The sequence below is a fragment of the Melospiza georgiana genome, chromosome 3 (assembly GCF_028018845.1).
Source record: "Melospiza georgiana isolate bMelGeo1 chromosome 3, bMelGeo1.pri, whole genome shotgun sequence".
In the NCBI taxonomy this organism is placed as follows: Eukaryota; Metazoa; Chordata; class Aves; order Passeriformes; family Passerellidae; genus Melospiza; species Melospiza georgiana.
Genome location: NC_080432.1, coordinates 3,720,535 through 3,741,786, shown reverse-complemented (window position 1 = coordinate 3,741,786; position 21,252 = coordinate 3,720,535). Strand labels below are relative to the sequence as shown.

Here is a 21,252-nt window from a genome sequence, read left to right as displayed (position 1 = left end):
CCTGAGCACACACAGAATCATAAATACAGTCATAAATAGAAGACATAAATAGAAATATAGATATCTGTTGGTTCTTTACCATTTTAGCACTCAACAATTGGAATCAATTGCCTCCCAAAATGTTTTGCAATAAATCAATTGCAGCAGTGACATAAACCCAGACTGTGGTGACAACCAGGCCTGGTGGCACCAATGTCTGACTGACACCAGTGAGCAGGTATGGTCAGAGAAGGGAAATGGGATAGGGATGAAGAAGGGAGGGAGGAAGGTGCAGGATGAGGAATTTTTTGTGGCAGTGCTGGTGGACAGGTATTCAATTAGAGCAATTTACTGCCAAGGACAATTTCAGAAACTCCAATTAGTTTGATTCACCAAACTGATAAAAACCACAATGAAAAATAAATTTTTTAAAGTACTGATTTCTCCTCTCACTGCTTGGGGCCACAAAAGAAAATATTCCTCCCCACCACCAGCAGCTACTAACGATCCCCATACTGAAACCCATAAATGAACAACATTTCATTATGAAACCCTTAAATGAACAGCAAGAATCATGACTTTCAGGACACAATTTGAAAGGGGAATGACGAGTTAAATTCCTGGAATGCGAGGCGGGCAGCTGTGGGATTCCCCAGAGGGATTTTTATGGGATTTACTCCCTCTTCCCCACACTGCCTGTCCTGATGGCTGCTGCTAGGACTGGTGCTGGATGACGGGGGTGACACAGGTGCAGCCCACGGTGATGATTCTCTTCTCCAGGCGGTAGGAGGGGACGCAGCCGCGCTGCTCCCGCCGCAGCACCAGGATCTGCTGCTGGATGGGCACCGAGTTGAGGCCGTGGTCCTCCTGCCCCTGGGGGGTCACACAGCCCGACAGGCGGCACTGGGCATCGGCAATCACCCGCGGGAAGCGGTCGGGATCCTCGTCCAGCCTGGGAACATGGACACAAAGCTGATTTAAGCACTTGTGTTGTACACTGCTATATTTTTCTGGAAAAGTCTCCTCGCTGGGATTTTTTCTCCTGGGAAGCTGAGAAGCCTCGGAGAAAAAGGAAAACAATATTGTCCTGGATTGTCAAGCAAATTGTATTCTATTTACCATCTGTATTGTGACTGTGTTCACAGGGGTCCGAGGATGAGGGAGGAGACGAGGATCTGACTCCATGTTTCAGAAGGCTGATTTATTATTTTATCATATATATTACATTAAAACTATACTAAAAGAATAGAAGAAAGGATTTCATGAGAAGGCTGGCTAAGAATAGAAAAAGAAGGAATGATAACAAAGGCTTGTGTCTCAGACAGAGAGTCCGAGCCAGCTGGGCTGTGATTGGCCATTAATTAGAAACAACCAACACGGGCCAATCACAGATCCACCTGTTACATTCCACAGCAGCAAATAATTATTGTTTACATTTTGTTCTTGAAGCCTCTCAGCTTCTCAAGAGGAAAAACCCTAAAGAAAGAATTTTTGATAAAAGATGTCTGTGACACTGTATGGCAGCTGTCTTCTGTTAAGTGGGCAGTTTTCCTTATCTCTTCCATAACTGTGGAGACATCTGATAACAGGCTATTGAATGTCACTGCATGACTGATAAGAGCTTCAGCATCCCATTGTCAAATGTTCCGCCCAGAGGGAGGAGCTACCTGGATATAATCTGGAGATTCTGGAACACCAGCGGTGCTTTCCTCTCTTGGATTTCCCAGAGGAACAGCTGCTCTTTTCCCCTGGATTTTCAGAGGAATATTACACCCCTTTTCTACAGGATCCCTGCTCCAGCAGAACCACACCTGACACTCCAGGAGGGCTGCAGCCACATTTCCAATTGGACTGCTACCAACACCCTGACCCACAGTGTGTCAGGTTGTGTTCTGACTCTGTCAGTGTTGTTCTAGTGTACTGCATTGTTTATCTTTTTTTTTTTTCCCTATTAAAGAATTGTTATTCCCTGCTCCCATATTTTTTGCCTAAGAGCCCCTTAATTTAAAATTTATGGCAATTTGGAAAAGAAGGGGGGAAGGGTTTACATTTTCCATTTCAGGGGAGGCTCCTGCCCTCCTTAGCAAATACCTGTCTTTTGAAACAAAGACAAATATTATCTCATTTGCTTCTCCTGTGTTTTGCTGCTTTGGAATGTGGCTGGGGATTGTTTATCCAACATGTGAATTGTTTTGACTTAATAGCCAATCATGGTTCAGCTGTGTTGAGGCTCTTAAGAGTCTCAAGTATTTCATTAGCATCTTGTTAAGCCTTCTGTAAGTATCCTTTGTCTATTCTTTAGTATTATTATAGTATAATATAATATATAATATATAATACCATAAAATAATAAATTAGCCTTCTAAAAACATAAAGTCAAATTCATCGTTCCTCCCCACAACGGGGAACTCCAAAAATACCACACACCTTGATGTTGTGGTTTGGTAGGATCTTCAAGTTTATATCTCTATCATCCTATTTAACCTGTGCTTTCTCACTGTGAGACACAAAGGATTTCCTTATCCTCAGTGGTTTTACAATGATTTCCCAGAAATGGATTCAGCACTGGTAGGGTAATATTGCTGTACCATTCTTTAGGAGCTGATGAATGGAGTGGGGCTGGGTTAAATAATACAGAACTCACAACTGGCCTATTCATTTTTGTTTGGGTTTAATTTCAGCATTTGGATGTTTCTTTCTATTAGGAAAATGTGAAATGTCAATGTACTCACATCTTCTTTTCCTAGAGGCATAATTAATTTCATTATTATTTCAACCCCATGCAACACTACAAGCTTGGGGCAGAGGAGTTAGAAAGGTACTCAGAGGAGCTGGGGAAGGGTCTGGAGCACAAAAAGCAGCTGAAGGAGCTGGGAAAGGGGCTCAGCCTGGAGAAAAGGAGGCTCAGGGGGGACCTTGTGGCTCTGCACAGCTCCTGACAGGAGGGGACAGCCAGGGGGGTCGGGCTCTGCTCCCAGGGAACAAGGAACAAGAGGAAACAGCCTCAAGTTGCTCCAGGGGAGGTTTAGATTGGATATTAAGAAAAATTTCTTCCCTGAAAGGCTTGTTAAGGCCTGGCACAACTGCCCAGGTGCAATCACCATCCCTGGAGGGCTTTAAAAGCCATGTGCATGTGACACTTGGGGACACGGGTCAGTGGTGGCCTTAGCAGTGCTGAGGGAATGGTTGGACTCAAAGACCTCAGAGGGCTTTTCCAGCCTCAATGATTCTGTGATTGATAAAGACTGACAAGATGATTAGGAACCATTCCAGTGACAGCCCCTTGCACTGCAAACAGTTTCTCTTGAAGAAATCTCAGCCAACATCAGAACCATATTCATGGGACCCTGGGCATACACTGAGAATGAACCACAGTCACCACAAAACACCATTTGTGGTGTGGCACAGCCCTCACAGTTTAGAGAACACCAGAACAGTTACCTGTAATCCCAAGGAGCGAGAGACCGGTTCCTGACATCGTGGATCATCCCAAAGGCTTGGTCTGAGTTGCTGATCCGGATGTCAACGTTCACTGTTGTGGGGAATTTGGGATCCTTTTGGTTCAGGCAACCTTCCCTCAGCCTGGCAGAGGTACCAGCCTTTCTGTGGGGTGAGCTCCTCACAGTGAGGGCTAAAAGCAGCACCAAAACCAGTGATGTGAACTGGGAGAGAGAAAGGTGTTGTTAGTCCTGCCCAGTCAGGAAAGAGAGAGCACAAAGAGCCAGGTCCTGGTTAGACTGGACCATCTTCATACTTATGTTCATGTTAAATGGTCCAGGATGAGTAAACAGCAAAATGATGTTAATAAAACTCATCATAACTGATGCTAAACTCCGATTTAAATTCTGATTCACTGTTGATTCTGCACCAAGAAGAGCATCTGTCCAACAAGCTATGAGGATCCTACTCTGTGGTCACACAGCACCATCTTTTCATCTAAAAACTGGGGTAAGGACTCGGCTGACCCCTAAGCTTAAAACCTTGCCCAGCCATGGCTTTCTCAGGACAGTAAAAACTGGCCAAACTGGCCACCCACAGTCATCTGCTGGAAATAGCCCTTTTCCCAAGAAAATCTGGGATTCTGGGGCCATTTCCATTAGACAGAGTTGCAGTAAATAATAGACTAATGGAATATCCTACACTGAAAGGGAACCACAAGGATCATTAAGTCCAGTTCCTAAAAAGAAGACAAAATAAATGCAGGGCTTTTAAGAAAATCACAGGAGCTGACAGTGATGCAAATGCTACCCAGGTTGAAGTTCAAATTGCATCCACAGTGAAATTTCAGCAGTTTTGATAGCGTTGTCTGCAAAAAGCACTGTGCCAATCCCACATCAGCAGGGCTGATGAGTGAGATAAATAAATAATAGTGATAGATAGATAAATAAATAAGTCCATCACACACTTGTCGCTCAAGCACCAAGCAGCTGCATCAGACACACCCAGCATCCCATTCAGCTCCCAGCAAGACTAAAAGAATTTTCTGCACAAATCAGGAGATCTGCACCCTGCTTTCTCTCTTGCAGCAAATGCATCTTATCCTTTATTTTAGATATAAGTACTTACCCCAGCAGAGCTGCTGAAAGCCATGGTAACCTCCTTGCTGCTTTGGGTGGATGGTAGGGTGATAGGACAAGAGAATCCTCCTTCTCTGAGACCCTTTCAGCCCTGCTTGTGTCTGAAAGGCAGTTGTTCTCTCCATTTTATAGCAAAGCTGAGGCACTGCCATCCTTTCCATTGCAGCACAGCTGGCTTACCTGACCCAAGTTTAGGAGCTGATATTGCAATTTTTAGCCCACTTCCTCCCATCTACCTCCAAAAAAGGGTACTACTACCAGCATCCCAAATCAGCCAATAGCATTTATTTAGGCAGATCAAGAGATAAGGAAAGAAAAAAAATTTTTTTTGGGGCAGGTGTTTTTATTTTTCACTCCTTTCCACCCCCTTCATTCTAATAATAGAATTCTTTCACCACAAACTCATGTGGATGCACTTCCACGTGCCTCAAACAAGCCCAACAGCAGAGATAGTGAACTGCAAAGTCAGGCACCCAGCAGGGGTCTCAAAATGGGAGCAGGACATGAAACTTCACCATTTAACCTCCCTTCCACAATCCACACCCACCCCGTGTTAGGGATCCCTGTGTGCTGCAGGGACTGCGCAGGGGAAGAATCAGTGCCATGGGGAATTCCTGCTGGGAGATATCAGGGCTGGGATGCCTTCCCTGCTGTGGTGACACTTTGTGGAGAATTCTGAACACTCATACACGCCCTGTGAGGGCCCTGACCACCTTCACTAGCCTTGACCACCACCAGGAGCCCCATTCTGGCTCAGCTGTGACTCCCAGTCCCTGCCTGAGCTGTGCTGTTGGAATATTGGTCTTCCATCCTTTCTCTGGCCCTGTAAACTGGGTGCAGCTCGGAGCAGCATTTCTGCTGGTTTGGCTCCTTGGACTTACATGGTGGGGAATGGAGCTGGAGCACAAGGAGGGGCCCAGATTTATGGAATAATCTGGAGCTAGTCCACCTTGATATCTTTAGTGTCAGAACCCAGGACATTCCTCTGGCTGCCCTGGAGGACTTGAGGCCCAGCAGGAGGCTCAGAGACCTTGGCATGGAGTCAAAAAACACCTCTGCCTTTGATTTTAGTCCATGGAAAAAATTACCAACTTTGTGTGAAGATTTACGAGCCACAAGAGTTTGAATAGAATGTTAGTGGATTAATCATAAGGGGGTTTTTAGAATGGGGGTTCAGGAGGCAAGATAGAGGAATCTGGGCATGTCCAGTCTTTCTCCTTCTTCTTAGCCTCCATCTTCTGGGTGATGCTGGCACTTTTAGATTGGTTTAGAGTAGAAATTCACTGCCTAACATAGGTGATAGGTACTGGGAAATTATTGTAAATATTGTACTGGTAGTTTTCAGTATAAAAAGATAACACCACCACGAGGGCAGCCAGTGTGCCACGAACCATCCTGCCAGACAGACCTCAGCAGGCCAGAGAAAGAACTTTAGAGATAAGAAACAGTAAACAACCTTGAGAATGAGAAAAGAAGAATCCTGACTCCTTCTTCATCTGCTGGGCTGGGAAAAGAGACTCTCTAACTCATCTTGAGGTCATCATGACCACAGAGACCCTCGAGGCTTTAGCACTCCCACACACAGAGTGAGTTACTGATCACCTTTATCCTTTCCTTTGCACACTTTGCTCCTGCTCCTGTGCATCCCACAAGTCTTGCACAATCCCAAAACACTCTAATAAGTCCCATGGCCCTGTAGCCAGCAGGGCGGTGTGAGGAAAGCTTCTCCTGACTTGTCTGGTGGGACTCATGTGGGATATGGTGGCACTTGGATTGGCCATCATCTTTCAACAGCCCTGAAAGAGCTGGGTCAGAAGTTTCATTTGAATCCCTCCACCTGGTCCTGTTCCTTTGTATTCATGGAAGATTTAATCCCTCTCAATCACGCAATCCCCAATTAATAATTAGTAGGAGAGGCAGGCCTGGAAATGGAAGTGGAAACAGGATTCTGCAGCCTGTGAGCCAGAAAGGAGCACCCACCAACTGGAAAGTTGGTGCATGTGGTGTTTCCCTGGAGCATCAACAGGTATCTTTGGGAGTAAAAGCTATTGTTATGGCAGGAAAAAAAAAAAAAAAAAAAAACACATAACAACTTGATGAAGCTTATTTGTGGAGAAAAGCCCTGAGAGAAACCTTTCCCAAAGCTATGTAGCCAAGCTGGAAGGAAAGGACTAAAGTGTAGGACTCTCCACACAAATTCATCTTCAGTCATCCAGGAAATCAACAGATTCATGACATTTTCAGTTCTACCCAAAAAAACCAAAAATCAGAAAACTCTTACAAATTCACAGAACTTTCCAAGAAGGGATTGATGGTCCCTGCTGTCACCTCCCTTGAATCACAGCAGCAGAAATCTCCAGTGACTGATGCTTTACATCACTGCAGGATGTTGTCATGACTTTGTGGTCTGGTTTAACTGACAGCTCAGAGCCCAGCCACTCTCCTCCTGTACGTTTATCACATTTCAGGTTACCCAATCCACCTGAGGCAACACCAGTGCTGTGACACATTCTGTTCCTATTCTGACTGTCCCAAATATTCACCAGCGCATCTACTGAGATGCGACACGGAGCGTGGAGGCGCAAGAGAGGGTAGAATTACCAGAAATCCACTTTTTTTAGCCCAGAAGATGACCTCCTTTTTTTCCCCCTGAGCATTCACCGTGAAAGGAAAGGGCACTGCCATGAAAATGGGTTGGATTGTGCAGGAATGAGGTTGAGTGGAAATGGTTACATGTGACGAAGCGATGACGTTGTCACACCAAATACCAGGTTGTGAACTCCCACCACCACTTTCCACTCACTTCTTGTGTCTTCAGCAGCTTCTAATTTCAGCAGGGATTCCCTCTTTGACCCACAATTTCCTATAACTGAACTTGTCTTGACATGTTGAAGTTCACTAAAAAAATTTCATCAAAAAGAGGCCACCCAACATGAATCATCACAAGGAAGGAAAAATACTTTTATTCCTAGAGTCCCAGAATGACTCTGGTGAGAAGGGACATTAAAGATCATGCCAAAGTTCCAATCCCCTGCCATGGGCAGGGACACCTTCCACTATCCCAGGCTGCTCCAAACCCTGTCCTTGGACACTTCCAGGGATGAGACAGCCACAGCTTCTCTGGGCACTCTGTGCCAGGGCCTCCCCACCCTCACAGGAAAGATTATTTTCCATGTATATAGGAATATAAAGTTATCTCAAAAAGCTTTTCCCTCTCACACATCCAGGGCTTGGAGCAGGGATGGGGACTTGGAGATAAAAGAATATTTTAATTCAACTTACAAGAACTCTTCTACTCTTGAGTTCCTATAAGCACTGCAGGATATGTTAAACACTTAGGTTCAGGTTTTCATGGATGATTAAATCACAGAATAATATGGGTTGGGAAGAACCTTACAGACCATCCAGTCCCACCCCATGCCATGGGCAGGGACACTTTCCACAAGCCCAGGTGCTCAGAGGAGCTTCCACAACCTGCAGCAGCTAAAGGCTGAAATCACAGCCTCCAAAATCTCCAGATGACAAATAAAAATGTCATCTCCAAAATCTCCAGGGTCAAATAAAAATTTCAGCTGCAGCACAGGACACAACTTGTACTTCCAGCACATTGCTCCTGCCTCTCCAGCCACCTTTGGCAGCTTTTCCCTTGTCAACAAAGACCTCTCTTCCAATTGCAAAGGATGTACTGAAGTGGCCACCACCACACGGGGGTTGGGAGTCACCCACAGCCTACAGCCAGCCCTGGGCTGCAGGATGCGGAAATAACCAGATTTCTCTACCCTGGAGCTCCTCCTGGTGTCCTCTCACGGGAAATTCAGTATTAGCGGTTCCCCAGCTGCAAATGCAGGGAAAACACAAAATCATGAAATTATGGAATGGGCAGGGACACCTTCCACTAGCCCAGGTTGCACCAAGGCAAATCCAACTTGGCCTTGGACACTTCCAGGGATTCAGGGGCCTCCCCACCCTCACTGGAAAAAAAAATCTATCCCATCGATCCCTACCCTCTGGCAGTGGGAAGCCATTCCCTGTGTCCTGTCCCTCCATCCCTTGTCCCAGTCCCCTCTCCAGCTCTCTTGGAGGCCCTTTAGACCCTGGAAGGGGCTCTTCAGTCTCTCCAGGCTGAACAATCCCAGCTCTCCCATCCCATCTCCAGAGAAGAGGATCTGTGTTTAACTTTCACCAGTTTTTGCTGTTTTGAACCAGACCTTGCCTGAAGGTCCAAGGTTGCTCTGTACAGCACAATATACCCACCCAGAGATCTTTAGGCTGCAAACATGCAAAATCCCCTCCAACCCTGCTGTCATGGCCGTGTTGGATGAGAGGAGCTCCAAAATTTGGCATTTAGAGCTCACCCTGCAGCTGAAGTCCCTCCACAGCAGCACAAATCCCACCTGTGTAAGGGCAGCTGTGTCCCCACAAGTGGGAATCCTACATCCCCCCCAAAGAGCCAGTCATGGGGTGAACAACAGAGACAGTTTTATAACCCAAATAAAGATTTATGGCACCCAGAAAGAAGGGAGCTGTGCAAGTGTCTGGAGACAGGCAGTGACAACAGCAAACCTGTTCAGGGGTTTCTCCAAAGCTCAAACTCACAAAGACAAAAGAAAAAGAAACTAAAGAAAAACCCAAACCTTCAGCAGCTCTGGACTACAAGCAGTCAGAACTGATCGGATTGCGTGTTCAGCTTTTCTTGGAAGTTCGCCATGCCCAGGACATGATCCCAGGCTAAAGGCAGGAGGCAGGAGGAGATGGAATCCATCTGTGCCAGGGACACATTCCCTGGGCAGCTCTGAAACCTTCCAGGTTCCTTCCCTGGGGGCAAAACCCTCATCAGGGGTGTGAAATCTGGAAATTCGAGCTGAGCCATGGGCAGTGGAACAGATCAGACTACATCTGGCCCTCTATTACCAGGAATCATCCTCCACAAGATGGGTGGAAGGGCAGAACCAACAGGACAGGCTTTAGGCACCTTTCCCTGTGAGACAAGCAGAGCTAGGCTATATAATAGGGGCAAAATGGAAAAAAAAGGGGGAAATAAAAGCTTCACTAACAGTGGAGCTCTCATATTGCTTCTCATCACCACTACTGCATGCTGGATTCCTTAATCCAGATTTTTTATTTAAAAGCTGGAAGTCTTAATACCAAAGCTAAAAACAATACATTAAAAACACTGACAATTTGCTCCTAGGTTTTTCCTTTTGTCCCCTTGCACAAACCTCTTCCCAAATACTCCACTCTGAAGACAGCAAGAACTTCCAGAGCTCCTGGCCAGAAATGCACAGCAAGGAAGTGCACAGACTTGAGCTTCCCAAAATCCAGCTCAGCCACATGAAGCATTTAAACACAAAGAGTCTCCAGGCTGAGAGTCCACGAAAAACTTGGGCTCCTGCACCCAGAGGCTCAGATTAAGAAGATAATGTCATCAGACACCATGATCTGGTTGTCATCCTGCATGTGGGCCAGGGCCAGCTTCACCTCGGCGGCCGAGAAGGGCTCGGGGTTGTCGCGGTTGATGGATTCCATCACGCTCTTCAGGCCCACAGACTGGGCATGGGAGGCTTTGAACACCTCCAGGAGAGCAGCCTTGAACGCCTTCAACCTGGTCAGAAGAGAAGGAATCACCCTTGGAGATTGGAGAATAAGCACAAATCCTTCCACAAATCCTTCCACTTGTTCCCAGCCCAGGATGCCTCAGCCCTTCCCCATTCCAGCAGCAGCATTCAGTAGGAAAGGCAAAAGCTGGAGCTGGGAGCATCACAGATCCATCTCAGCATGGGACAACAGCCTGGAGCCACTGGGGGAGGTGGACACACAGGGACAGCCCCCACTCACCTTGGCTCAGACAATTCCACCTTCTTCCCTTCACCATCTCCTGAGGATTCAGGTGTTTTCGGAGGGTGTGCCTGAACTGGAGCAGAAGGAAGAGTTACCTTCACCCTGAGCCTGGTGACCAAGTACACAGAGAGCAAAAGTACTGAGCTCAGGATGGGGGGGTGATGCCAAACTGCCTCCCAATACTGTTATTTAAGCTGTGGTTTGGAGGTGGATGGGAAAAAAAATAATGGGCAATAGAATGACAAAATGGTTTGGGTGGGAAGGGACTTTAAAGATCATCCAGGCCCAACTCCTGTCATGGGCAGGGACACCTCCCACTATCCAAGGTTGCTCCAAGGCCCATCCAACCTGGCCTTGGACTCTTCCATGGATTCAGGGGCAGCCACAGCTTCTTTGGGAATTTGTGCCAGGGCCTCACCACCCTCACAGCCAAGAATTCCTTCCTAAAATCCCATCTAACCCTGTCCCATATGGATCTGTGGCTCTGAATGGCACTGTACCACACCAGGGACCACAGGTGACAGCAACATTGCTGCTCCCCAGGCTGAGCAGACCCAGCAGCACCCTCAGGAGGAGCCAGGTGTCACCAAACCCAGGGACTCACCCTGTGGCATCTCCTCCTCAGCATCACTGAAGTCGTATGGGTCGTAGGAGCCATCCTCACCTTCCGTGCGCGCCTTCTTCCTTCTGGGAGGGAAAAGAGAGCTCAGCCAAGGGTTTGGGTTGGAAGGGACCCTAAGGATCATCCTGTTCCACCCTCTGCCATAGGCAGGAACACTTTTCTCTATCCTATGTTGCTCTAACTCCTGTTCAGCCTGGCCTTGGACACTGCCAGGGATCCAGGGGCAGCCACAGCTTCTCTGGGAACCCTGTGCCAGTGCTATCCAGCCAGATCTTTATCCATTAAATTATGATGTCCCTCTACTACAAATGGGGTGGGACAAATCGCCTGGGTGAGCAAAACATGGAGTATTTCCCCATGGCAACCTCAGAAGAGGCTGGTGCCCTTTGCACCATGTCCCTCCTACTCCCTTGCTGTGGCTCCTACCTCCTTGTCCTGCGCTCCTCCTTGTCCTGCGACTCCTGATCTTCCTCCTTCTCAGTCTCTGAGTCATCCTCCGCCGGCTTCCTGCGCTTTTTCTCCTTCTCCAGCACCTGTGTGGCAAAGGCAGGATGGACTCAGGAATCACTTTCACTCAAGCTGCTTTTAGGGACCAACCCCAAGCACCCAAAATCCCAAAGTGATGGCCTGATCCCACACTGTGTCCAGGCAAGCTCACACCAGCAGCCCAGGGTGCTCAGCTTGGACCAAGCCCAACCTTTTCCAATCTCAGGATCCCCTGGGAAGAGAGGGACACTTTTCCCCTCACCTTTTTGAAGTAGGCAAACTGCACCAGCTCCAGAGCTGCCTCAGCATCCTGCATATCCACAGTCTTGTTCATCCTGGCCTTGGCGTGGGCTGTGGAGAGGCGGATCAGGGTCTCCAGGGTCCGGGCTGTGATGGGGGAGGTCTGAGGGGACAGAGAGAGGTGTTTGTGTGACCCTCACAAGGCCAAGGTGGAAAACACCCATAAGAAGAGAGGCCTGTGCCTCAGTTTCCCTCCTCCTGGTCCAAGAAGGAGGTGCTCCCAGGGCTCACCCTGGCCACATCCGAGTTCATCTGGCTCTGGCTGCGCAGGCGGGAGTACTCCTCAGCAATGTAGCTCGCCGCCTCCTCGGTCAGCACGGGCTTGATCATCTTTGCTACATGGATGTACTTCCTCATGAACTCCATGCTGACAACCTTCTCCCTGCAGGAATGCATGTACATCCGTATTATCCACAGTGGGGATGGGCTTCCCATCCATTTATACCCCTCCAGGGGCATCTAGGTGTGTAGGGAATTCAGCTCCAGATGTTCCCCACCTGCCTGGCACAAGAGATCAGGCAAGGCTCCCTTAGCATCTGTGAGAGTCTGTCACTTGTCTACAACAGCTGTAGCAGACAGATGTAAGAAGCCTCTCCATCAAGGACTGAGACATGAAACCCCCATGTGAAAAGGCCCCTCTGCTCCTTCCAAGGACTGGGACTGAAACCCCCAACCTGGGGGAGGTGTGTGGGGGGAGGCAAGCTGACCAAACTGAGATGTTTGCCTCTGTTTGGTAGCTATATCTCCCTCTTTCTCTCTCTTTTTCTCTCCCTTAATCCCTCTATTGCATTTTGCTGTGGTCACTCAATAAAGGTGCAGTTGTTTTGATCATCACTGCAAACCCCCCTTGTACCGTGTGGGTTCTTTTTGCATGCTGAGATCAATCCATGAACCATCACAAAACCCGTTTGTAAGGACGGATTGTGACAGCATCCTACCCATGGATCAGCTGGAGCATTGCTGGCTGGCACTGTCTGGATACTCGGGCCAAACCCATGAGCCCACAGTGCTGGACACCCCCAGGGAGCTCCAGGGTATGAAGGACTCACTTGCGGCGGTTGGGCCCGTGCAGGAGGTCATCGTGTTTCTCATAGACCTGCAGCTCCTGCTCCTCCTCCTGCATGAAGTCAGGGTCATCTGTAGCCAGCATCTCCACAGCACTGCCCAGGGGCATGGCTGGAAAGGGGAATGTACAGAGAACAGGATTTTACCCGCTGAAGCAAGAGCTGCCACAAGGGGCTCATCCCTTGGCTGAGGAGGGATGGGACTCACCATCCCCGTCCTGCTCGTTGGGGTTGCGGTAGCGGTGCATCCGCAGGACGTGGTCCGAGATCTCCTTGTCCTGCTCAGGGTCCATCTGGTCCAGCACAATGAAGAGCAGGTCAAAACGGGAGAGCAGGGAGTCCTGCAGGCCAATGTTCTCCATGGGGGTCTTGTACTGGTCATACTGGGGAAGGATAGCATGAAGGGTTACAGGAGAACCTCATGGTGAACCCTGGCTGCCAGGGAGGCTGGGAGGACCTCCTTGGGCCAGGCCTAAAAGGATGGATAGATGGATGGATGGATGGATGGATGGATGGATGGATGGATGGATGGATGGATGGATGGATGGATGGATGGATGGCTACCACACCAAACCCAGCCTGCTGCAGCAGTACAACCACTTCTGGCTCTTATTTCCAAGGGAAACAAATATTTTTTGTGATCCCTGATCAGACACCAAGATTGAGGCTCATTACCAGCATGAGGGTCCACTGGGCTGCCCAAACACCCAAAACATGGTGAGAAACCCCAGGAGCTTCTCTCTCCTCCAGCAAAGCCATGACCACAACAGACACCAAACCAACAAGGTCTTTGCTGTGCCATGCATCCAAGTCACTTGTCTGGGGGTGTAGGAATGTGCTCCCTGGTGACAGAATGACAAAACTATCCTTTGTCCCCTCAGAAAGGAAAGAAGCCCAGAAGTTTCTCTCCTTGATTAGGTAAAAAAGACATTTCATAGGACCTTAGGGATTTCACCTCAAACTGAAGGAGAGCTAAGTGGACAGAAGCCAAAAAGCCTCACCTGGGCAATTAACTAAAAAAAGGAGTGAACAAAGAAACTAATCGCTTTTGTAAGGTGTTTTACCAGGAGCAAAGACCTCCTGCACCTGGCTCGGTTTTTCTCTGTTTGTTATTTTGCTTTTTAATAAATCTTTTTTTTTCCAATACTGCAACAGAAGCCATCCTGCTGATTTTTATGCCTCCAAGGGTAGCTGAGCTATCTTGGGTGTGTTATGGACCTCCAAGAGCTTATGAGACCTGGCTCAAGGAGGCGATTATAACATGGGGAATCTTTTGGAATTGACCAGCTGCCTCCTCCATTCTCCAGGGAAGGGCACCAGCAGCACTCACCCGGCCGTAGACGGGGTTGGCAGCAGCCAGGACGCTGCAGCGGGAGTTGAGGCGGGCCTGGATGCCAGCCTTGGCGATGGTGACCCGTCCCTGCTCCATCACCTCGTGGATGGCCGTGCGGTCGATGTCGGACATCTTGTCGAACTCGTCGATGCACACCACGCCCCGGTCGGCCAACACCATGGCTCCTGCTTCCAGCCGCCGCTCCCCTGGGATGGGATGGGGGAAAACAGGGTGGGTCAGACAGCCCCCACCGGCCCCACACATCTCCTGCCCTGCCATACCCATCACCCCTGGGATGAGGGTGAACCTCAAGGAGCAGCAGAATCCTTCGTGGTTGCTCTGTGACCCAACTCTACAGCAGAGAATGCTTAGGGTAAGGATCAGGGTTAGGAATGTGTTCCCGTGAGGAAGGCTGCTGCTAGCCTGTGGGGTACCACAGGTTTTTTGTTGGTTTTCGTTGGTTTTTCTGGGTCTGGACTGAAGGCACTTGAGACACTAATTTGTATTCAGACTCAAGTGTTTAGTATTTCTCATCAGTAAAACAGTCTCACTACTGTGAGTTCAGCAGCTTTTCATTAGAAGGCACAAAATGGCCAACAATCTCTTGTTCCAAGGTCTTTTAAGACTGAACTATCCAATTAAGAACTGATACCTAGATTATTTTCCCTTTTAACCCAATAACTGATCCCACAGAGCCTGCAATGAGGACTTTTCTGCCCAATTACAAAATGCCACCCAAACCCATGAAGAAGAAGGAAGAAGCAGCATGAAGAAGAAACCCAGGATGACACCCTGTGCCCTTCATCTTGCTTCCATCCACAACATACTAAAAATCCCAAAACCTAGATTTCTCACCAAGTGATACACCTACACTACTCTCTATAATCTATTTCACACTTTTGCAGATTCTGGTCTATCTTGAAGTCTAGGAAACTTTCTCCATGAATGAGGGTGAAAGTCAGTGCTCCCTTTGGGGTCAAGGCACCTCAGAGCAGACAGAGAAATATTTCCTGGATTTCCACACTAGCCCTCAGATGTGGCACCAAGTGGAAGAAGAGTAAAGAAAACCACCAGCTAAGAGAGGTGGAAAAAATATCCCAAAACACAGGATCCCATGATCGTGAATGATCACTAACATAAAGCTTCTGGTGGAGCAGGTCCTGCAAATGTCACTGCAGAGCCAACACCATAAAATCACTAAGGTTGGAAATGACCTCCCAGATCATTGAGATGAGCAGCCTTGGATGTCACAGAGCCCCTCCCAGGAGCTGACAGCCACCACCCCAGAGCTCCTCACCTGTCTCCTGGTCCGTGGTGACAGCAGCGGTGAGGCCGACGCCGGAGGAGCCGCGGCCGGTGGTGGGGATGGCCCGGGGTGCTGTGCTCAGCACGTACCTCAGCAGCTGGGACTTGGCCACAGAAGGGTCTCCTGGGATGGAGAATGGCAGGTTTAGGAATAACTCATCCCCTGGATACCAACTGCATCATCTCCCTGTGTCTGGTTTGGGGGTGTTCAGAGCGGGGGGAAGTGGAGGGGAGAGGGAATAGAAGGGTTTTGTTCAGACTTCATAAAACAAGGTAAGCAGATGATCTTCCCACTATCATCAATAAACCCATGGGAGGAAATAGGGAAGATGGAGATAAGAGACTTGAGGTGATAGGGATGGGACAAGAAGCAATGGGGACAATTCAGAAAATAGGAAACTCCAATGGGAGATCAGAAACAAAAAAAAAAAGTCTCCTTGACTATGGGCAAACACTGGGATAATGGCTCACAGATGTCATGGAACGGTTTGGGTTGGAAAGGGCATTAAAGATCCCCTAGAACTATGGGTTTGGGTTGGGTTGGAAAGGACATTAAAGGTCACTTCATTCCACCCTCTCCCATGGGCAGGGACACCCTCCACTATCCCAGGTAACTCCAAGCCCTGTCCAACCTGGCATTGGACACTTCCAGATATCCAGGAGCAGCCACAGCTTCTCTGGGCACCCTGTGCCAGGGCCTCACCACCCTCAGAGCCAAGAATTCCTTCCCAATATTCCATCTATCCCTGCACTCTGGCAGTGGGAAGCCATTGCCTCCTCTCCTGTCCTTGTTCCAAGTCCCTCCTCTCCAGCTCTCCCTTTAGGCCCTGGAAGGGGCTCCAAGGTGTCCCTGGAGATTTCTCCAGGCTGAACAACCCCAGCTCTTCCAGCCTGGCTCCAGAGCAGGGGAAGTCCATTCCTTGCACTCCTGTCCAAGGTTTCCTCTGCACTCCTTCTAACAGGTCCACACCTTTCTTGTGCTGATGACTCCTCATCTGGACACATCTCCATCCCTGGACGTGTTCAAAACCAACTGGACAAGTCCTAAAACAACCTGACCTACCAGTGACTCCAGCTCAGCCCTGCACACATCCCTGGACCAGGAACCTCCAGGTGTCCTTCTAACCTCAGCCACTCCACAAAACTAAATCCAGAACCTTCCCTCATCCCAACAACACCAGCCAAGGGTGCCTCTCTGCCCTGCCCTCCCAGACCTATCAGCAAGATGTTGATGTCTCCTCGGATGCGGCTCCCGTTGTCCAGGATCTTCTCCACCCCTCCCAGCAGCATGCAGAGGATGGCCTTCTTGATGTACTCGTGCCCATGGATGCTGGGAGCCAGGGATCTGGCCAGCTGGTCAAAGATATCCTAGGCAGAAGAGGCAAAGCATGGCTGTCACATGGGCTGGAGCCAGCAAGAACAAGCAATACTTCAAAATACTTCATTTCAGCCCAAATTTCAGCTTATTTCTATCACAGAGCCACATGGATGAAAATTATTTGGAAAGGAGAAGACTGTTGGCCAGAGTTTTCTTTCACAGTGGGATTTATCTGAAGTCCAGGACCATCTTGTCACTGTCACCCAAACAAGCACTGGAAGCAGTGAGAGCAAGGCTTGCTACTCTCTGTGCTACAAAGGAAAGCTCTGAGCATGAGAGGCTGGGGCAGAACCCCATTAACTCAGTCTGAGGTGAGAAAAGAAGTGTTTCTCCTGCAGAGCAAATTCCCTGGAAACCTGCTGGTAGGGTCAAGACACAGCAGAGCTGCCAGCAGGAAGGATGCTCAGCAAGAAGTACAGAAGCAGCAAGAAAAACAACAAAACAAAATCATTGTCTAAGCAGAAAAATTCAAATAAAATTAGTTAGATAATCCAACAACCTGCTAAGAGACTTGAAGAGCTACTTGCAACCCAACAAGAACCTCCTTAGCCACATGCCAAGCTGAAGCTTCATGCCTGGACACAAGATTTAGATACCTTGGAGCGGCTCTTGCTGAATCTCTTGATCTTGGCCACGTCTGAAGCAGAGTAGAGAGGCCGGAGGTCTTTGCTCATCTGCTTCACGTGGCAGGCAATGAGGATGGTCCTGGAGAAGGGACACAGCTGTGGTCAGCTCTGCAAGTCCCACAGAGACACAGCAGAAGCTTCCACAGGGCCATCACTTGTTCTAGGAAACCCTGGAAGGGAGTGGGAAGCTTTGACAGCTGTAGCACCCTTGATCTGACTGCTGGACCATCAGTGGAGCATCTTTTAAAGCATCCAAACCCTTCTGGGCACAGCTGGAAGTCACAGCTGCATATTGCGAGGGGAGACCTCACCACAGTTTAGAGCTTCCTCACAAGGGGAAGTGGAGAAGTGGCACCAACTGGGTGCTCTGGTGACCAGTGACAGGACCCAAGGGAATGGCTGGAGCTAGGTCAGGGCAAGTTTGTTTTGGATATCAGGTTCTTCCACCAGAGGGTGGTCAGGCACTGACCAGGCTTCCCAAGGAATGGGCATGGCCCCAAGGCTGCCAGAGCTCCAGGAGAGTTTGGACAACACTCTCAGAGCTGCACAGGGCGGCATTGCTGGGATGTCCTGTGCAGGGCCAGGAATTGGACTCAGTGATCCTTGTAGGTCCTTTCCAACTCAGCATATCTCATAAACAGGATCAAGGTGCAAACCACTTCCAAGTGATTTAAGCCACTGTTTGACCCAATTCTCTATGGCCACCTGCCAGATCTCACCTTCCAGAGACCCAGCCAAACAGGGTGAGAGGGCTGAAGCCCCAGGAAGACCCACCTGAAAGTGCCAGAAGTGTAGCCCCCTTTCTTCCCGGGCAGGCAGCGGTACGTCCCCACCACCTGGATGCGGTCCCCAGGCTTCACCTTGTCCACCAGGTCATCATCCAAAACCACATCCACCGAGCGTGGCAGCTGCCCTGCCGGGGCCTTCTCAGGCATCTCTTGGATGGTGATGGTCTGGTGGTCCTTGTAGACTGAGAGGCCAAACTCTGTCTCCAGTGGGTTGTTCTCTTCATCCTAAAGCAGGAGCCCAAATTAAAAGATGAGCACAATTTTTCAGGAGAGCAGGGAGGACACAGGGTGCATCGCCCACCCTGCACAAGGCTGTTCAGCAGGACTGGAGGCTGGGGCTCAGCAGCTCCATACTGGAGCTGGCACAATGTCCCTAGAGGAACCTGCTGCTGGTTCACCTCACCTTTGTAGGGTAGATGGAGCTGGATGGGAAAGCATCCAGGGAGGTCATGTCTGTGTATCGGCGCTCAATTGTTTTCTTGGTAGCTGGGCAATAATGGACACTCCGGACGACTTTGGGACGCACCAGAGAGCCTGGGGTTGGAAAAGGGAGGAGTTAGGGGCTGGGATGTCCTACCCCTCTGCCCCCAAAAGGGTCTCCAACATTAAAATTATTTGGGTCACAACTCACTGTCAAACATGGGCAGGACTGGCTGATTTTAAAGACCATCCCAACACTCAAGACCTTCAGCCAAGCTCCCTGGCCCAGGTTTCCAGGGAAGGAACATTTGAATTGGAAGGAACATTCTAGATCATGTTTCACTCCCTGCCATGGTCAGGGACACCTTCCACTATCCCAGATTGCTTCAAGCCCCATCCAACTTGGCCTTGGACACTTCCAGGGATTCAGGGGCAGCCACAGCTTCTCTGGGAAACCTGTGCCAGGACGTCTCCACTCTCACAGTCACGAATTCCTCCCCAGTATCCCATCTAATCCTACCTTCTATCAGTGTAAAACCATTCCCACTTATCCTCTTGTCCTGTTCCTCCAGACCCTTGTCCCACGTCCCTCTCCACACCACAGCTCCCGGAGGGCTCCAGTTCCTTCACGCCAAACCCCCAGCCCCTCCATGTTGCCCAGTCTCACACTTTGTCACAATGCCCTCCACACAGACGATGCAGCTGAGGAAACAGGCTGTCAGTGTCCGTGGGGACACGTGCTTGGAGCCAAAGCTGCCCTCCAGCCCGATGTAGAAGTCCTCGTACTGCTTGGCATAGGTGGCATCAACAGAGGCGACGAAATCCTTCAGGGCACGCTGGAAGGCAATCAGCTCCTCGAAGGCATTGCTCAGGAGCCTGCAGCACAGGGAGGTCACAAAAAAGGGTCAACCCTTTCCTCATCAACGCTTTTTCCCATACCTGTGCTTGCTCCACAAGTTTATCAGGAGGTGAAAAAAAATTGAAGTCTATCACAGCTCTGTGTGAGGGGCACTGGCTGGGAGGTGCACTAGCACCAACAGCTAAGAGGAGAACAATTCCAAGTATATCTAAAAAGCCTCATGTGACCCTGGCCAGACTGGCAAGGCTGGTCCAAAATATCCCTGAGCATTCTCAAAAAGGCTGAGAGAAGTGGGTCTGCTCAGCCTGGAGAAAAGAAGACCTTAGAATCTCTTCCAGTGCCTAAAGGGACTCCAAAACAGCTGGACAGGGACTTGGAACAAGGGCATGGAAGGAGAGGACAAGGGGAAATGGCTTCATGCTTCCAGAGGGAAGGGTTAGATGGGATATTGGGAAGGGATTGTTCCCTGTGGGGGGGGGAAGGCCCCGGCTTTCACCAGACGACAAGGGTTTGGAGCTTTCTTGTGACAAATGACCTGCAGAACATGGGCTGGACCTTTGAAACCCCTCTGAAGCCCAGTGCCCCAGGTGTCCCCAGGGGTCCCACACCCACCTGCTGGCTCTCTTCTCGTTCTTGCGCCGCAGGTCGTTGATGTTGACGACGAGCCGATACTGGTTCTCACTGATCATGTCCCGGACCTTGCTCTGGTAAATCCCTTGGTCTTCCTGCAAGTGGGAGTGGGGGGGAAAGACACTCAAAAAACAACTCACTTTGCATGTCAGCCTATGTGAAAAAGCCCCCAGGGGCCCATTCCTGCAGAGCTGGATCCCCTTTATCCCACTGGCTAAGCAGGAAGGGGCAACACAGGGACCAGGGGCTCCCTAAAGCCTGGTAGGAATGGGGGGTACACAGGGACCAGGGGCTCCCTAAACCCTGGTAGGAATGGGGGGGACACAGGGACCAGGGGCTCCCAGACACCTGGGGTACATGGCAGGGAGGATCAGGGAGCTCCCAATCCCCGGGGGTATGGATTAGGGGGGACGGATGGACACAGGGACCAAGTGTTCCCGAACTTCGGGTGTAGACATGGGGCAAGGGCGCACAGGCATGAGATGCTCCCCAATCCCCCAGGATACAGTGGGGAGGGGGACATGGGGACACAGATCAGTTATCCCCCAGCCCCGGGGGACATGCAGAAGACGCAGCACCCGCGCCTCCCAGCTCGTCTCACCTCATCGTCCAGGAAATCGAGATAATCGCGCTGCGCCTCTCGCAGCTCCGCATCCTCCAGCCCGCCCGCCGGCGCCGCCATTCTGCCGGTCGCCCTGGGACGGATCCCTCTGCCGCTGCTGCTGCTGCCGGGGAAGGCGGTGAGAGCCGAGGGAAGCCGGGCTGGCCCCGCGATCAGATCAGGCCCCGCGATCAGATCAGGCCCCGCGATCCGCCCCCGCCGCGCTCCCGTTTCGCGCCAAACGCGGCTCCTTTCCCGCCACAGCGCGGGAAACCCGCCCCCGGCCCGCCCCTTAGCGCTGCTGATTGGTCGGCAGCTCCCAGCGCCAGCCAATGGAACGGAGAAATAGTGATGGACATGACGTTCAGTCAATCAAAGAGCGGAGGCGGTTTAGGGGCGGGGCCAAGGCGGGGTGCCGGGGATTGGATTTGATCCCAGTTCCGGCT

The 21,252-nt window shown here is 50.1% G+C and overlaps 2 protein-coding genes across 2 annotated transcripts; both read right to left on the bottom strand.

Moving 5' to 3' along the window:
- Positions 1–693: 693 nt before the first annotated feature.
- Positions 694–4,569, bottom strand: LOC131081795 (interleukin-17F-like). Its single transcript, XM_058021114.1, has 3 exons — positions 4,546–4,569; positions 3,421–3,641; positions 694–931 (listed from the first exon to the last, which is right to left on the bottom strand). Exons 1-3 carry the CDS (start codon positions 4,567–4,569, stop codon positions 694–696), a joined length of 483 nt encoding a protein of 160 aa, XP_057877097.1.
- A 5,136-nt stretch (positions 4,570–9,705) lies between these two features.
- MCM3 (minichromosome maintenance complex component 3) lies at positions 9,706–20,887 on the bottom strand. Its single transcript, XM_058020738.1, has 17 exons — positions 20,807–20,887; positions 20,188–20,300; positions 19,384–19,592; positions 18,700–18,830; positions 18,283–18,521; positions 17,479–17,587; positions 16,719–16,872; positions 15,497–15,628; positions 14,197–14,405; positions 13,075–13,249; positions 12,852–12,978; positions 12,034–12,184; positions 11,765–11,905; positions 11,443–11,549; positions 10,999–11,081; positions 10,392–10,467; positions 9,706–10,158 (listed from the first exon to the last, which is right to left on the bottom strand). The coding sequence occupies exons 1-17, from the start codon at positions 20,885–20,887 to the stop codon at positions 9,960–9,962; spliced, it is 2,436 nt and encodes an 811-aa protein (XP_057876721.1). The 3' UTR covers positions 9,706–9,959.
- Positions 20,888–21,252: the final 365 nt, after the last annotated feature.

Excerpts from the sequence above, each read along its gene's own strand:
- LOC131081795 (XM_058021114.1), bottom strand. The coding sequence starts at position 4,569 with ATGGCTTTCAGCAGCTCTGCTGGG. Across the intron at positions 3,642-4,545 it reads CTTTCAGCAGCTCTGCTGGG|TTCACATCACTGGTTTTGGT; the intron begins GTAAGTACTTAT and ends TCTCTCTCCCAG. Across the intron at positions 932-3,420 it reads CTCGCTCCTTGGGATTACAG|GCTGGACGAGGATCCCGACC; the intron begins GTAACTGTTCTG and ends CCATGTTCCCAG.
- MCM3 (XM_058020738.1), bottom strand. The coding sequence starts at position 20,887 with ATGGCGGCGCCGGCGGGCGGGCTGGAGGATGCGGAGCTGCGAGAGGCG. Across the intron at positions 14,406-15,496 it reads CACCACGGACCAGGAGACAG|GGGAGCGGCGGCTGGAAGCA; the intron begins GTGAGGAGCTCT and ends ATCCCATCCCAG. Across the intron at positions 10,159-10,391 it reads GTGGAATTGTCTGAGCCAAG|GTTGAAGGCGTTCAAGGCTG; the intron begins GTGAGTGGGGGC and ends TCTTCTGACCAG.